At 46.6% G+C, this 16,574-nt stretch overlaps 1 protein-coding gene across 2 annotated transcripts; it reads right to left on the reverse strand.

Annotated features, from left to right (window-relative positions):
• Positions 1-2,575: 2,575 nt before the first annotated feature.
• On the reverse strand, positions 2,576-15,064 carry IAH1 (isoamyl acetate hydrolyzing esterase 1 (putative)). Of its 2 annotated transcripts, none has more exons than XM_083178532.1 (7): positions 14,932-15,064; positions 11,984-12,052; positions 10,194-10,246; positions 6,526-6,668; positions 5,943-6,104; positions 5,682-5,803; positions 2,576-3,473 (listed from the first exon to the last, which is right to left on the reverse strand). In XM_083178532.1, the coding sequence occupies exons 1-7, from the start codon at positions 15,013-15,015 to the stop codon at positions 3,279-3,281; spliced, it is 828 nt and encodes a 275-aa protein (XP_083034658.1). In that variant the 5' UTR covers positions 15,016-15,064; the 3' UTR covers positions 2,576-3,278. The 2 variants fall into 2 exon arrangements, with proteins under 2 accessions (XP_083034658.1, XP_083034659.1); XM_083178533.1 differs by lacking the exon at positions 14,932-15,064 and adding an exon at positions 13,730-13,748.
• Positions 15,065-16,574: the final 1,510 nt, after the last annotated feature.

The raw sequence follows: 16,574 nt of genomic DNA on the forward strand, positions 1-16,574 counted from the left end.
GGGACTCCAACGAAGAGAATTTATGGTGAGTAAAGAGTCTGACCTTCCTCTGTCATCCATCTGCACGTCCAACAATGCCAGAAGGAAAAATCCAGTGGTGAAGGTTCAGGAGAAAAAGCTGGAAGCACAATAATCCTGATTTGAAATGGAACGCAGAGACAAAGGAAGGTTTGGCTTGTAAGGCCACTCTATCTGAATGGAAACTGATCAAGGGAGGCCTTCAATATACAATGCTGCCAGTTCAGAGGCTCATCAGGCAGAATTAATGTCCAAAAGGAAAAAAATAACACTTATTAGTATGGTAGCACAATTTGAATGACTTGGGGTTCAAGAAGAAGCTTTTGCAGGGCTGCAAATAGCAGATTAAGTCCCAAGGAGGGATGTAAGTATGTTGTATTTGAATAACTCCCTGAAGAAAGCTCTGGAAGACTGGCCAGTCTTCTCTGTAAAATAAAGACCAGACCCCACTCCAGAAAGCCAATAAACTTGGCACATGATAGACACTAGCAGGGAGTGCTTATGTGTGCACCAATATATGTACAAATGCCCATGATAAAAATCTTTCAGGTTCACCGGCTTTCTTGCCTTAACCATAGTCTGGATCCCTGATTTCGATAAAGCCTTAGTCAGTGATCCAATCAGAAGAATGCCACTGCCTCGAAGCAGCCACCATCTTTCTGAGCAACTGCATGCACTACAGAACTGGTACGTGTGGCTATTGCAACACGTGTTTCACTTTGGACCTGATATCCTGAACCTTGTCCCAAGGTAGATGGACTTTGACCCCTTGGGAGAAATTTACTAAAATGGGAGTTCTATATCACATGGGATGTTACTGAGAGCATCCAATCAGATACTAGCTGTAATCTCCTAGAAAATGCAAAATAATCAAGTAGATTTTGATTGGTTGCCTATAGCAACATCCCATGTGAAATAGAAATCCCGTGTTGGTAAATTTCCCCTTGTGTCGAAAAGCAGACCCAGAAATACCATTCTCTGGGTTGGAAGAAGGTTGCCTTTTGGAAAATTCACCATACAGCTGAAGGACTGAGGAGTATTGAAGATTAGTCATAGATGCTGATGAAGAAGGGACTCCGAGTCTTCAACAACAGGTTGGCCAGATATGGAATAATGTTGATAACGGCACATTTCAGTAAGGACACCATGTGACCCAAGATTTTTGTGAACAGGTTGAAAGGAGGAACCTGGACCTGGAAACCGCACCGCAAAATTCAGACGGTACTGATGTTCAATTGCAAAACCAATCCCAAGAAGTTTTTCAAATACATCAATAGTAAATGAATAATTAGAGAACAAAGGCCCATTAACCAATATAAATGGGAAAAGCTTTACAGAGGATAAGGGAAAAGCAGAACTGTTCTTCTCATCAGTGTTTACTAAGGGAGAGGAGACAGCGGAACGTACAGGTACCACATCTGGAACGAACAAGCCAGATCTTAATATTGCTTTCACGACTGATGAGATAATATTGCGGCTCAGCAAAATCTTAACAAACAAATCACCATGGCCAGATGGGATTCATCCTAGGTACTAATGGAATTAAGGGAGGAATTAGCGACCCCTCTGCATTACGTTTTTGATAACTCACTTTCACCAGGTAAGGTTCCAAAAGACTGGAGAATAGCAGAGGTAGTACCAATTTACAAAAAAGGAAAAAGGGATGACCCAGCTAACTACAGACCTGTGAGCTTAACATCGATAGTGGGTAAATTAATTAAAGGATTTTTAAGGGATGGTATCCAAAAATATTTAGATCTTCATAGTTTACTATGCAAATCCCTCCAAAGATTAACTGCTGAGGCAGCATCCCTCCCACATGGCTTTTGCGTTTCACAAACAGGCTTTCCTCAACTTCAACTCTTACCAGGACCGCCAATTTGACTATGGGGCTGTGCAATTAAGCCCATAGTGCAGGCCTCACGCATTAAACAGTTATATTAGACAACTACAGTTGACGCTCACAATAAATATAAGTTGGACAAGTGTCAGAAAGGATAAACAGCACCCCGGGAACCAATGCACCGCTCTGAGGCTCACCTACTTGCGACAGACTTTAATGTGGCATTTTTTCGTCGATAGGCGCATAGGGTGCCCGTTCACACAATTTTGCGTGACTGGAAGCAAATTGTGCTGCTGGAAAAAACTAACAGCCTCCTCCTCTGTATTTGGCAAGGTGAACATGCTCACAGGTTCTCCAGCCATTACTGTCACTTCGTTAGCGTTTTCTGCTCTCCCTGATGCAGCCATTACTGTCAGTTATTCAGCTCTGACAGGGACTGGGAACACTACGCACGTTCTGTCTGACTACGCTATTTGTGCAGCGAACGCTTATTCAGAAAGCACAGCTACGCTAACTGCCTAACGTCCATACCATATTAACTAATGAGATCGCATCGCACGGCTCTAAAACAGGCCGTGCGATGCGATTTCCCTATGCTAGCGTATATATGCTAATTGGTACTATATATATATTTGCATATTTTTAACCCTTCCTTATTTCTGATTTAAAAAAAGAATTGAATATAGGACAAAGACACACCGAGTAAACACAAAATATAGTTTTTGAATGATCATTTCATTTATTCAAGAAAAGTTCCCCAAATCTCATGTGAGAGATAAATTGCCCCCCAAAAGTAGCTAGTTCAGCAGCAACAACTGCAACCAAAAGCATCAGATAATTGAAGAACGCTGTCTGCTATAATACACACAGCACTGCTGATCCCTGGGATTGGACTGGCAGCACATACTGTATTATATACATTACAGGTATGTCTATATATGTTAACCCAGCCTCCTCTCCCCACCCTTGCGAAATTATGGATCCCCATGGGAGTCTTCACTTTTCCAAGCAGTCTGCTGCTGCTGCATGGTGCTGTCCCATCTTCTGTCAGAGCCGGCTCTGTCTCCGAGTCCTCACTGTTGCATTACTATGAGGAGGCGTGGCCATGCTCAGCCTGCTGGTATATGCCTGGATGCACAGCCACGCCTCCTCCCTGTAACGCATCAGTAAAGAGTCGGAGAGATATGATGGGACAACACCCTGAATGAAAAGGTGAAGCTGTCTATGGTGATCCTGAGGTATTCATCCACGCCTCTGTCATGCACGGAGGGGGGGGGGGGGGCAAACATCTTTTATACAGCAGAACAAATTTACAAGTCTCAATTATACAATAAAAATGATTCCAGTAAACCTCCCACAATAAAGGAGTTATGTCCGCTTTCATTTACATTATGTATAGCAGTGGTCTGATGAGCAGCTAGTCCTCTGCTTTCTCAGTCTTGTTGTAGAGAAGGGAAAATTCTGGATTGTTGGCGTCCACTTTATCCCAAAGCGGGAAGAGGACAGGCAGAGCACCCAGCTTTTTCTCCAGGATTGGCCACAGATTGGACTCCAGGAACTGGTTGCCTTTTTCAGATAGATGAAGCCCATCAGACAGATACGCTGTGTAGTCCTGGGACACAACAGACAATTACTATCAGAGAATCCCACATATTATGGAGCAGCAGTGCTCTGCTATTAGAGACACTGAGCACTAGGGATGCGGTCATTTGGTCTACAGCATGATGGTCGACAGTCATTAGGTCGACATGGGAAAAGGTCGACCTAGGAAAAGGTTGACATGGTTCTAGGTCGAAAGGTCATTAGTTTGACAATGTCTAGGTCGACAGTCAAAAGGTCGACATGGGGTTTTTCACTGATTTTTGCGCCGACACGTGCCGGCAGGCGGTATTTCATGCCCTACCATCCCCTAGGGCGTAGTGGGAGAATAAAATAGTGCCCGATGCATTACAAGCAATGCGAGGGGATGGTAGGGGTAAAAAAAGTGAAAAACCCCATGTTGACATTTTGACTGTCGACATAGACATTGTCGAACTAATGACCTGTCAAACGAACGTCCTTTCGACTTAGAACCATGTCGACCTTTTCCCATGTCGACCTAATTACTGTCGACCATCATGCTGTAGACCAAATGATCCCAACCCGAACAATAAACAGAGCTTTGGTAATCGGCATACTCCTATTTACACAGAGCAGAACTGGAACCACCAGCTGTAGTATAGAGAATGATGAAACAGAAAGTTCCATTAGTGCGCTAGGAACCGGAGCAATTCTACATAGTGCTGCTTTTACATTGCAAAATGAAGGTTCGCACCGGGACTTTGAAACGGGTCAGCCCTGGCGCGAACCTGCATTTTGGGATGTTCACATCCCCACAGCGAACCAGCAGAATTGCCGGTTCGCTGACGTCATCAGGGGGCGCGGCGGGGAGTCATCGGGGGCGGAGGCATCGCTTAGAGCTGGCGCTGCCTCCACAGTGTGGACGGAAAACGGGTAGATCGGGAGGGACTCCGTTTAAAAAAAAAAATGAGTGCGTCGCCGGGGATGTGCTCTGCTGCAGCCAAGCTGGTGATCAGGAGAAGCCCGGCGACCAAAGTAGGTTCCTTGGGACGCACTCTGCTAAAGCAGGATAGCCGAGGAGCTGGAGAGCTTGGCGGCCAGAGTGGGTCCCCGGGGAGCAGGAATCGCACCAATGTTGGTGAGAACAAGCCCTACCTCCTCTTCTTCTTTTCCCCACAAACCCTGTCACCCCCCTCCCCATCTCTCACCTCACTCCCTCTCGCCTTTTCCCCGTCACCTCACTCCTTCTTGCCCTATCACCTCATCCAACCACCCCGTTACCTCACACCCTCTCACCCCCCAGCACCTCACGGTATGCAGTCACTGGGTAGACAATATCTGGGTCAATAGTCACTAGGACTACCATTAATGGTCAGCAGTTACTAGGTCAACACCTTGAAATGGTTGGCATACCCGAGGTCAACATTGACAATTGGTGCTCTCTCTTCCCCTAATCCCTTTCTTCTCTCTTCTCCCCACGCTTCCCCTTTCACTCTTCCCTCCCTCTGCCTCTCCTTGACTGTCTCTCCCTCTCAGTACTTGCCACTGTCTCTCTTACTGTCTCCCTGACACCCTCTCTCTTACTCTGTCTCTAACCCCTTTCTCTCCCTGACAATCTCACTCTCTGTAGCTCTTGTCTTTTTCTCTCTCTCCCTGACATTCTTACTCCTTCTCACACCTCTACCTCCCTCTTGCTCCACCCTCTCTCTCACTCCTTCTATAACACCTTTCTCTCCCTGATGCACTCTCTCGTTCTCTTTTCCGGACACCCCCTCTCCCCCTCGCTTGCTCACATCTTTCTCTCCCTGACATTCTGTTACCCTGCTCACACACCTCCCTCTATCTTGCTTCTCCCCCTTTCTCTATCTCGCACCTTTATTTCTCTCATTCCCTCTTTTTCCATGAAGCACTCTGAATGGGTCAGATGTATGGTGAAGAGATAAATTGGAGATAATGTAGAAGGTGATAACGCAATTAGCTGTTTGAAAAATGACAGGAGTTGATTGGCTGGTGTGTTATAACCTTCCACTTTATCTCTTCACCAGGCTTAATACATCTGCCCCAATATGTGAAGGGACCCAGTGGCGTAAGACTCCAACTTTATAAAGTGAGGGGTCCCCGGGACCCATGCATTCTTTCACTGAGCGCAATCACTGCATTAAGGTGCAGTATAACAGCCACTAAATGGTGAAAAGCCTCCTTACATAAAATAGTGCCACCTGACTGAACTATAGCAAAAACTCATAGAACAAATCCTTACCTGGCCTTCTTTCTGCATTAATGTCCATAAATCCAGAACATCTGTGCCACACTCATTGGCAACCTTAACACAGGCGTTGGCATACACCCCAGCGACAGAGTTCAGGCGATTCAGTATATTTCCTAAGCAATGACAGCGCAGATAGGGAGATCAGTGCAGGCAGTTCCAGTCACCCACCAGTGCACACCATAGGTTGGCTCAAGCAGGATGTGCAGGAACAGGTAAGGGGTGTACTAGGATTGTGTTATTATGATGTCATACCTTTACTATGACATTGCACTTCCCAGGATGGCTCATGAATAGGTGGAGGGGTGATCAAGATGATTTTATCTTGTGCGACATTCACAGTCTTCAAATACTGTATCATGCTTCTTAAATTGTCTGCATATTCCTCCAGGGGGATGTGCTGATGAGGGTTTATCTCTATTATAGGGTGATAATCAGAAGAAATCAAATGGTAATTGTACAACAGGTGTAGTGGTCTGCGGAAGATCTACCTGTCCACCAGGGAACAGCCGTATCTGGAAGACATATCTTGGAGTCTGGTTATTAGATTGGCCAATGACAGTACTAGAAGGTGACACAGCGAGCGGACATATTTATATGGGGTAACATTAGGATTAGTATGAAACCACAGATTAGGGGCCTGATTCTGGTTCACTTGCAAAAGCAAATTCTCTAATGGACAAAACCATATGCACTGCAGGTGGGGCAGATGTAACATGTGCAGAGAGAGTTAAATTTGGATGGGGTTTGTACTTCAGGTACTTGTGTACTTTCACGGCGCCAGCGATACGGGCTTGGTGGCTCGCTACGCTATGTCAAATCAAACATTTTTCTTTACCTTTTAAGGAACTGTCATTAGCACCAAAGAAGATGGTGACAGCAGCAATGTTCTCAGAACCCTTGGGGATCAGTTTTGGTAGAACGATATTGCCCCACCTGGAGTTGTACCCAGACAGACCACGGTTGACGACGTCACATTTTCTGTGGTAGCAATATATACATGGATTAATTTAAGCCATACTACTTAGCCACAGCTTTATGTTGTTATTTTACCGTCTTTCTGTAGAACTTCTTTGATTGATTAAGTTTCTATGCTCATTAGTACTCATCAGCCAGTAGAGTGGACTTTTGGGGTTATCTAGACCTGGTAGTTGCTCTGCCAATTTGCAAAGCCCTTCGACCAGGTATATGCCACCCAGCGAGAGTGCAATCCCGGCTCCCCGTGCAAGCCTGCCAATTGTTTAGCTTGGTTTATGAGAATTAATTGGATCGGTGATTCGCTGCAAATCCATTTGCAATACTTTTTTGTTTTCCAGTGCTGCTCTCTGCCCATTATGGATATACACCCTATAAGTGTTTCCTATAGTCATGACATTCACTATATAATTTGTGCATTTATAATTTTACTTTAAAAAATGATTTACACTGTAATTGAATTTGCTCCTAAGAGCATCAGTACATCAATGTATATACATATAAGGCAGAGCGCAGCACTGGAACACAAAAAAGTGTAACCCACGGAGAAGTAAACCGCAAGTGCGGCAGCTAGCCTGTGAGATTCAGTGCGCAGGTACAACAAGCTATTACTTTGCCAATCCATTTGCCAGCCCCTCACTACTGAATGATTCCAGTGCTTGCAGTCTGTACGTAGCCCAGGACTTACTCTGCAGGTGTGATAGAAACAGTCAGATTGGGGCTGATGTGTCATCACGTGTCATTCCCTCAAATGTGCAGGCACCCCTGCGTGTTCCATGACACTTACAGAAAACAGCCGGTTACTACGAGCCGTACGTCATACCATTATCGCCCGGCCTGTGAAATCGCAGCTGTGCAAACAGGTCTGAATGACCACCTTTGTCTCTTCTCTGTATTCCTAAAGGCTTCTGGATCAGTCTTAAAATGACTCCCAGTACTTTATATTGGGGGTGTGGTTAAGGGGGGTTACGCCAGTTCGCGTCCCCCGCTGCCCCGTGCACCCCCCGACGATCCGTGCTGCCCTCCCTCACCTGTGTCCAGGCAGCCTCCTGCTGTGCTGCCCGGACCAGTGGCCTCCTCCTCCCTGCACCGTTTCCGGGTGCAGGGAGGAGGAAGGGGATCCCTCACAGCCGGGTAAGGCTTCAGGGAGGGAGGGGGGACCCGCTGGCCATCGCCTTTGCGTTAATAATCGCATATGTTACTGCATATGCACTGCACCATTACTGCATTCAGTCCTGGTAGCTGCTGGGGTCAGATTCCCAGGTAACTGTGGCCCTTATTCAGATCTGATTGCAGTACAAAGTACAGTGCACTGCAGGTGGGGCAGATGTAACGTGTGCAGAGAGAGTTATGCTGTGTACACACGGTACAATCCAGCATGAGATTTTGACTATATCGCATGCAGATCGCACAGGTTTTTTACCTTGCGATCCCGATGTGCGCTCCCGTGACAGCACAAAATCGAAACCCAGATAGACAATATATAGTGCAGATTGTATGAATTGTATGTAAAAAGTACAGAGATAGCAAAGATTGTATAGCACTCGAATTTTAAGTAGAATAGCAAGAGAATCTCACCGTGTGTACACACCATTAGATCTGGGTGGGGTGTGTTGAAACTGAAATCAAAATTGCAGTGTAAAAATAAAGCAGTCAGTATTTACCCTGCACAGAAAATAAATAACTCGCCCAAATGTAACTCTCTCTGCACATGTTACATCTGCCCCCCTGCAGTGCACATGGTTTTGCCCATTTTGAGAACAAATTTGTACTGCGATCCAATCGGAATAAGGGCCTAAATCTGGGTTATCTTTCAAGGGCCCTTTTACACCAAGCTGTGACCTGGGTAGACCTGGAAATAAACCAGGATATTGGAGGAATACCATAACCTATAAAATGCATACACGTTCATTCTAGAACCCTACATCTTCCAAAACCCATGCAGTTCCTCTTCCCTGCCCGGGGTAACATCATCTGGAGATGATCACAGGTAACTATAGCGACTAGTGAGCTACATCATTTTAAAGCGTGGACTTCCCATTTTTAAATATGGGTTCCCACTTGGTGATGTCACTATGGTGAGTGGGCTAACAGTGCCTTCCCCCAAACAGACAAAAACATACATTTCAGGTAACATTGCCTTGTGATCACTGAACAAGGGGCCTAACACTTGAAAAAGAGACTCACCATCTTTCTAAAGTGGGTTTCTCTAGTCAGGTTGGGGGAGATCTTCTCAAATGACTGATCTACATTATTTTCCTATAATGCAGGGGGTTAGGGCGAGATGTATTAAAATACATCGCCGCCTTCGCGGCCCCCCCGCCGCATATATACTAACATATGCGGCTGGCATCGCGATGCGTTGACGGAGGCCCCCCCGCGATACCTGGAATATGGTGTGTGGGGTCTCCGTCACCTCCCTGCCCCCTCCTGCATCCCTCACGCCGGGGACAGCTAAGCAAGCTGTCCCCGGCGCCTCCTCCTCCCCCTGCAGCTGGAAGGACGTCCGGCTGCCTCACTAGAGGGAGGAAGGTGTTACCTTCCGGGTCCAGGAGGACCTGGATCAGGTAAGAGAGGGATGGGGAGGAGGGGGGGGTTGGCGGGTTTTTCGGCGGAGGCGTCGGGCGGCGAAAAGAAGCCCATAGGCTTCTATAGGGTATCGCCACCCAAAGGTGGCGATACCCTACACTGCAGTGACGTGCGGGCCGGGTAATAGTACATAGGAAAATGCAGTAAAACAGGGGTTTTACCGCATTTTCCCGTTAGTACATCCCGCCCTTAATGTCTGACAATTATTGTCAGAGATATTAAAGGACGGTACACCCGCCGGAGCAAAGGACAAGTGTTCCCTTTCCATAGTCTAGGTAAAGTCAGCATGCTGATCCTCAATTATCTTCCGCAATGAAGAAGTTAAAGCGGTTTTCCACTTGAAAAAAAAAAAAACCTTTTTTCGTATTAACAGGACTTTGGATTGAGTCGCCCACCCACCCCAGGACCACTGCCATTCCCTATATTAAGAAGGGTTCCATACCCAGAACCTCTGCCAACCACCTCCGGCATTGCTCAGTCCTGTAGAGTTGCTAAATTAGTGGTGGCCTAACTCCTAACAGTTCATGTTTTGCAGACCACCAGTGGATCTTGTAGAAATGTGTCATTTAGCAACAAATACACACTTCCTTCAGCTAGGACATCCAGAAAACATGAGGTTCTAGGGCTTATTGAGGACTGAGGGGGTGATTCAGTTTGGTTTGCAAATCACATTAGATTTGCTAATGGACAAAACCATGTGCACTGCTGGTGGGGCAGATGTAACATGTGCAGCGAGAGTTACATTTGGGTAAATACTGGCTGCTTTATTTTTACACTGCAAAATAGTTTTGTCCATTAGCAAACCAAATGTGCTTGTAAAACCAACCTGAATTACCCCCTGAGTTTGGCCACCACTATACTAAAATTAGCAAAGCAATGTAGCAAGGAAAGGATTCGGTCAAATGGTTTATCACAATGGTAATCTAGCGAGGTTATACTCACCTAACAAGCTTATTAGCAAGTACTGCTGCCCATGCATTTCCTTCAAATGCAAACTGAAAATAAGAGGAAAAAGCTACTTCATTTAGCGCTCTCACATCGTAAATAATTAAAGCACACTTTGGGGGAAATTCAATTATTTTAGCGGCACCCTTTGGCCGACATAGCAATTCAATTGTTGCTCCTTTCAGGAAGGCATAATCATGGGATGCCCTGTATATCTTTTCACACAGCTTTCTTGTCACATCCAGGTCTTAAGTCAAGCTTTGCCACTTTGCACAGCTAAATCCAGCGATTTTGGGCACGATTGGTGTAAAAAAAAGAAATAAAAAGGAGATTTTTTGAAAAGAGGAGAAAACCAGCACATACACAGAACCAGGCACACAATAATGTAGAAAGCCACAGCCAGACATGAGCATGAGGATGGGCTACAAGTGTCCCCCATGGACAAAAAGAGACATACAGGTAAGACAAAAATTCCCACATTCGCACAGAAAAGTAGTCCCACGTGTCCCTGGGAAGAAAAACTCTCAGAATGTCCTGAAGAATATGCACTTGTAGAGATGGAGCAAAGGCGGACTTGCACCAATTGATCGTCCAGTACAAGGTGAGGTGCAGATGCTCGCGAAGTGTGTCCGGAGACTGGACCAGCAATGAGAAGGTCATTCAGGGTAGGCAGAATTCTTAACCTACATAAGCACACAAGGTGCAGTAGAAAATCCAAAGGGAAAAAACTAAAACTGGAAGTGTTCCCACTGTACCGCAAACCAAAGAAACCATTGCCATTAATGAGCTAGCCGAATTGGAATATGCAAGTATGCATTCTAGCTGTCCATAGAGGCCATAAAAATCATCTTGGTCCATAGTTTGCATAATGGATGTAGTACCTCCATTGGGAACCCTGGGGAACAGGTTGAAAGGTTTCAGGTTGAGAATGGAATGGAAGAAGCTGTCCAGTTTCTGAATGAGAAATGGGTTGGACTAGAACCCCGTTCCTCTCTTGGAAGTGAATACTGGGGCATCAATGCCTGGAGGCCAGAAATCTTGGGAGTGGTTGCTTTGTCAATAGTGATTATTGTCTGCCAATGTGTGGACAATAAAAGAGGGTACGGTTCCCATCTTAAAGCAATATTCACATCAATTTGCTTATGCTTGAAGGTGTTACACTATATTGCCTTTCTTTCTCTTTTCCATGCCCCACGAGTAATCTACAGTGGTCTATGTGAAGTAGATACATGAGAGGAGCGCTTGGAGAACTGTCAGTGAATCTTGTGTATTGTCGATCTATGTTTGGTGTATTTTGGTGAAGCACCCACTGTACAGGTTAAGCTGCTCTAGCAGCGCAGAATTTTTTTCCATAAAAACCCATTTGTGCTTTGTCAATAGTGACTGGAAGACTGGTGGAAAAGAACTGAGGTGGAGGGCATACACAAAAATTTAGGGAATACCCCAGGGAAACAATGCCACATACCCAAGTGTGATTCCAGGCAAGCGACAGTGAAGAACACAAGACATCTGGTTTATTGGCTTGGGGCAGAGGAGCCTTTACTGCTTTCAAAATGCTGCCAACTTTGGAACCTAGTGAGCACAATGCTCCAGTGTCCCCCATTGACTCTTGGTACTGGCTCCAGAGATCCACTCTCCAATGCCCCCCATTGGTTCAAGAGAAACAATGGGTACCCAAAGCCGGCACAACTGCATATCAGCCAGGCAAGGGGACAGGCGATATGCAATTAAAAGTGCCCATAAAACAATTGAATCTCCCCCTTTGACTACTGAGGAAACCTATTCACCTGAGTGATTGAATCTCCAAAAAGGATGACGAGTGGCAAGGAAAACATCTTGATGAATGAAGGGGAAGTCTAAAAGATAAAATGCACAGGTTACCAAAGGTCATATTTTCAAAGACAATATAAAGATTTAATTACAGAATAGTGGGGCAGTTTTATTAAGCTTGTAGAAGTGATAGAGTGGCTGGTACTTTATCACCAGCCTGTCAAGTTACATGCTGGGTTTGAAAAATGACAGTTAGGGCTGTTTGGTACTTTATCACCAATCAGTTCCTAACTGCTATTTTCCAAACCCAGTCTGTAACTTGACAGTTACTCCCTGATTGGCTGGTGAACAAGTACCAGCCACTTTATCACTTCACCAAGCTTAATTAACCTGCGTCAGAGTAGTTTTAATAATGTACTGAGGAGCAGATGTGTTAAGCCTGATGAAGTGATAAAGTGGAAGGTGATAATGCAGAAGTAAATTGGCTCCTGTCAATTTAGAGGATATGTTTGAAAATGACAGTTAGGGGCTGACAGTCTGCTACATTATCATCTTATACTTGATCAGCTCTCCAGGCCCCAGAGAGTACTACTCTATAACAACACCCACTGTGTGCAGCAATCCAGACGGAACATTTGCACGGAACAGAACTGGACCCTGCTGCTTCGGGGAACAACCATTACCACTGTAGTACTCAATCCATTCTCAGGACACAATACTCTTAGGCAGTTTACAGTGTGCCTTTTTTTCTCTGCGCAGTAGAACAATCTAGTGGCTTTTTATCATGAAATGGGAGTGGCTACTCTATTACACCACACCCTCTCTTACATTGCTGCTTTCTTTGGGGGTGCTATTAGGGGTGGGGCCAGTTTCCCGAAGTCTGGACAGCTATTTAAGGAGTTTACTGTAATTCAGCATCAGTGTTATTTGCTATACATGTCAGTCGCACAGGTGGAATATGTGGTTAGTATTTAACAGACATTAACCATCATTTAGGAATTTAACACCTTATTGTATCACAGGACATGGAATGTTGCTATGACCCGTAGCATTCTTGTCGCTCGGTCAGCATTCGGTGCGGACTGCTACTCCTGCACCTCACGATGTGCCGCAGGGAGCCGAGTGATTGCGCTCTGGAATCAGAGATAGTGGTAAGGACGCCACATACCACGTCTCTGACTCTGCGGCTCAGTGAGAACCGAAAACGGCTCCCAAATTAACCCTAACTTGCACCCTTCGCAGGGCCAAATTCGCTGAAATTTGCTTGCCCCCCTATGGAGGTGCGAGCACTTTTCATCGAATTCGGCACGTCGTAAAGTGACCCGGTGTTGTGATTATTCGCACTGGGCGATTCATCCGCACACATCGGGGATAATAGGATCGACCCCAGTATCTCTCGGGTGAAACTACCTAGTCTTTCCAAAGTACTAGATAACACCAGACCCACTCCAATCCCCCTAAAAATAACCCTGCATTGATGTATAGGACACAAGTCCCAACAGTCTTGCCTATCTAAACATTGAGACCGTCCCATCTGAATAAGAACATTAAGGAGGGAAACCGGGCTGTCTGATCCCAACGCATTGCTCCTGAATGGTCACAGGCTCGTCAACAGCCGTTTAAAATAACACAGTGCTTCATAAACTTGGTCCTCAGACCACCCTTACAGTGCAGGGTTTAAGTATATCCACACTTGAGCACAGGATATCCTTAAAACCTGGATCGTTGGGGTGCCTTGAGTTCCAGGTTTGAGAACCACTTACCTAAAGCATTTATGACAGACATACAGTTGTATATCATTAACAATCTGCAGGGGCGCTGAAAGGTCGGCTGGGCCTGGTATCATACCTCCCAACAGTCCCGATTTTATCGGGACAGTCCCGATTGTCAGGGCCTGTCCCGATGTCCCACCCGCGGGCGGCAGTGTCCCACGGTGTGGGGGGGCTGTTGGGAGTCCCCACTGTCAGCTGCTAAGCAGCGGGGAATAAACGCTGTGCGCACGCGCACAGCGTCTATTCCTGCAGCCAGGGGGCTGGGGGCATGGCTAGAGGCTCACAGAGCCTCTGGGTCATGCCCCCATAGCGGCAAAATGGGGGCGTGGCCTCGCGGCAGAGCCGCGAGTATAGGCCACGCCCCCCGAAAATTTCGACGCCCCTCCGGCGCGCAGGAGCATCGTCCCGCCTCGAGAGCTTCAAAAGTTGGGAGGTATGTGGTATGATAAAGGGGTGTGGTCAGCAGAGGGGGCATGTCATCAGAGGGCGTGGTCACACCCTGTGAAGATAATAAATAACTTGATGGAGGTGGGCGGCGCACACATCCGCTCTGGAGTCAGGACACACTCAGCCCATGCTGCAGAAAGTGGCTATGCCCACCTGCTGCCTCTGCTGTGGTGAGAGTAGTAATAGACCTGGGGCATGAAGGCAATATATCAGGGGTTCTCAAACTCGGCCCTCACCATTTACGTTTTCCAGGTCTCCCAGCAGGTTCATTCATTACTCACTGATACATTTTAACAGATCCACAGGTGGAGCAAATAATTTCACTTGTGATTCTGTGAGACCTGCAAAAGATACACTGTGTGGAGTCCTGAGGACTGAGTTTAAGAACCTGTGCCTTGTATGAATCATACCTCCCAATATGATCCTCTCCAGGAAGGACACATTGCTCTATTTCTGGACTTCCCTCTTAATGTCTGATTGCCGTCACCTGTTTTAAACAGGTTAATTGATAAGAAAGGTGCTTCATCACAGGTGATGGTAATCATAAATTAAGGGAGAAGTCCAGAAACAGAGCAATGTGTCCCTCCTGGGGAGGGTCATGTTGGGAGGTATGTGCATGTAGCACTGGGTCTTCAAGATCACGGAAACCTGCAAAGCTAAACTCTTGTTATATTGCAACTAGTTTTAAAAATGATTTCACACTCACAGATGTATCCTATAAAGTACAGTATAAAGCAAGGACTCACGTTTTGTACAGCTGAGCTGACACAGAACCAGTCCCGGCAATGAGAGAGGGAAGGAGGCGGGCAGATAAGGTCATGAGACCACATCTCTTCCCTCCCACATTGCACATTACAGCAGTGATATTCTCCGAGTCCGTGTTCACCCGACTTCTACTTTAAATCAGCAGCATCTAGCGCCATCTAGTGGCAGCTCCTGCTTGTCACAGGGTTGGGTTAAACTTAAATCAGATGTGAGACATTAGACTGAGTAACAATAGGAATAGAACATGCTGCTGTGCCTGTTGTCATGTATATAACTATATACCTTTAATATAGTTTTAAAGGACGTTTAATATAGTTTATCAAGATCATAATATTGAAAAATGGTCTCTACACAAACTATAAAGGACACTATTATCCCTGTCTTATGTACAGTAGCATACCTCCCAACTGTACCAATTACAGTCAAACTATTTGCTCATTGCCAAGGGGGGAGTACATAGTTGTTGCCATTGGGGATTGCATGGGGGGAGGGGGGGGGGTAATTGCTTGTTGCCGGGGGGGGGGGGGGGGGGGGGGAGAGGACATTACATGCTTGTTGTCAGGGGGATTACATGCTCATTGCCCAGGGGGAGATTACATGCTTGTTGCCTGGGGGATTAAATTGCCCAGGGCAGATGCACAGATCCAGGACTTCTGTGTGCCACCCCTACTATATGTGTGGTCCTGCCGCACAGTACAGGTGGCGATCGTTCAGCTTGGCGGCACATTACAGCCTGTAGACCGCGGCAGTATAAATAGTACAGGGCAGACGGACGGCTGCAGCAGGGCACAGATGACGTGCATCACTGTTGTCACAGCCATGCTCTGCCTCTGGGGCCCCTCTGTATTGTACAGGCCGGTCACAGTTGTCTCCCTAGACCCCCCCTGTCTTCAGGCCTGAGTATGTGGTCAGGAATCTGGTCCCTCTGTGTCTGGACACTGGCTGTGTAGTTTTTCCGGGGTTCCCTCTAACGCCTGTAGGATTAATGCCACTGCTTCCTTTACCTGTGTCAACACTGGGCAGATCATCACTGATATCTGAGGGTAACGCAGGTAGCTCCTATGGGATTGCTGGTTGGGCAAAAGCACAAGGAGACACTGATGATGCTGCAGACGGAACCAGAAGTGACACAACATAGTTCATCGCCAAGGCAACGGGAGATGTCTTCCACCATTGGGAGACTTCTTATGCCGCCATTAGAAATATTATTTCCAAGTCCCCCCACCCGGCCTGCAGTGTACCCCCCAGGTTTCACGTAACCTAGGTTGGGAACTGCTGCCCTAGAGTATCAAAAGTTTTTCATGGCACCCCTAGGCCAAAAGAAATGTAGAAAAATATATAAAATGAAGACAATTGTGTTACATGTCATCCTTAGGTTCAGGTAGGTGGTGAGCAGGGCCCGCGCTATGCGCTCAGCACAGCCTGCAAAGCCTGAGAAGCGATCCCGCCTGCCGAATGCCGCAGCTTGCACCATTCAAAATATATGAGCGGCGCCGGCAGCAGGCTCAGCACACCGCACAGGCAGCACAGCAGAGCCCTCTCGGTAGTGCGTGGGTAGACGTTGCTGCTTCCAGTAGTCAGCCAGGAGGAGGCAGGTTCAGGATGTGACTCCTTGCCGATGCAG

The sequence above is a fragment of the Crinia signifera genome, chromosome 3, assembly GCF_055691185.1.
Source record: "Crinia signifera chromosome 3, ASM5569118v1, whole genome shotgun sequence".
NCBI lineage: Eukaryota > Metazoa > Chordata > Amphibia > Anura > Myobatrachidae > Crinia > Crinia signifera.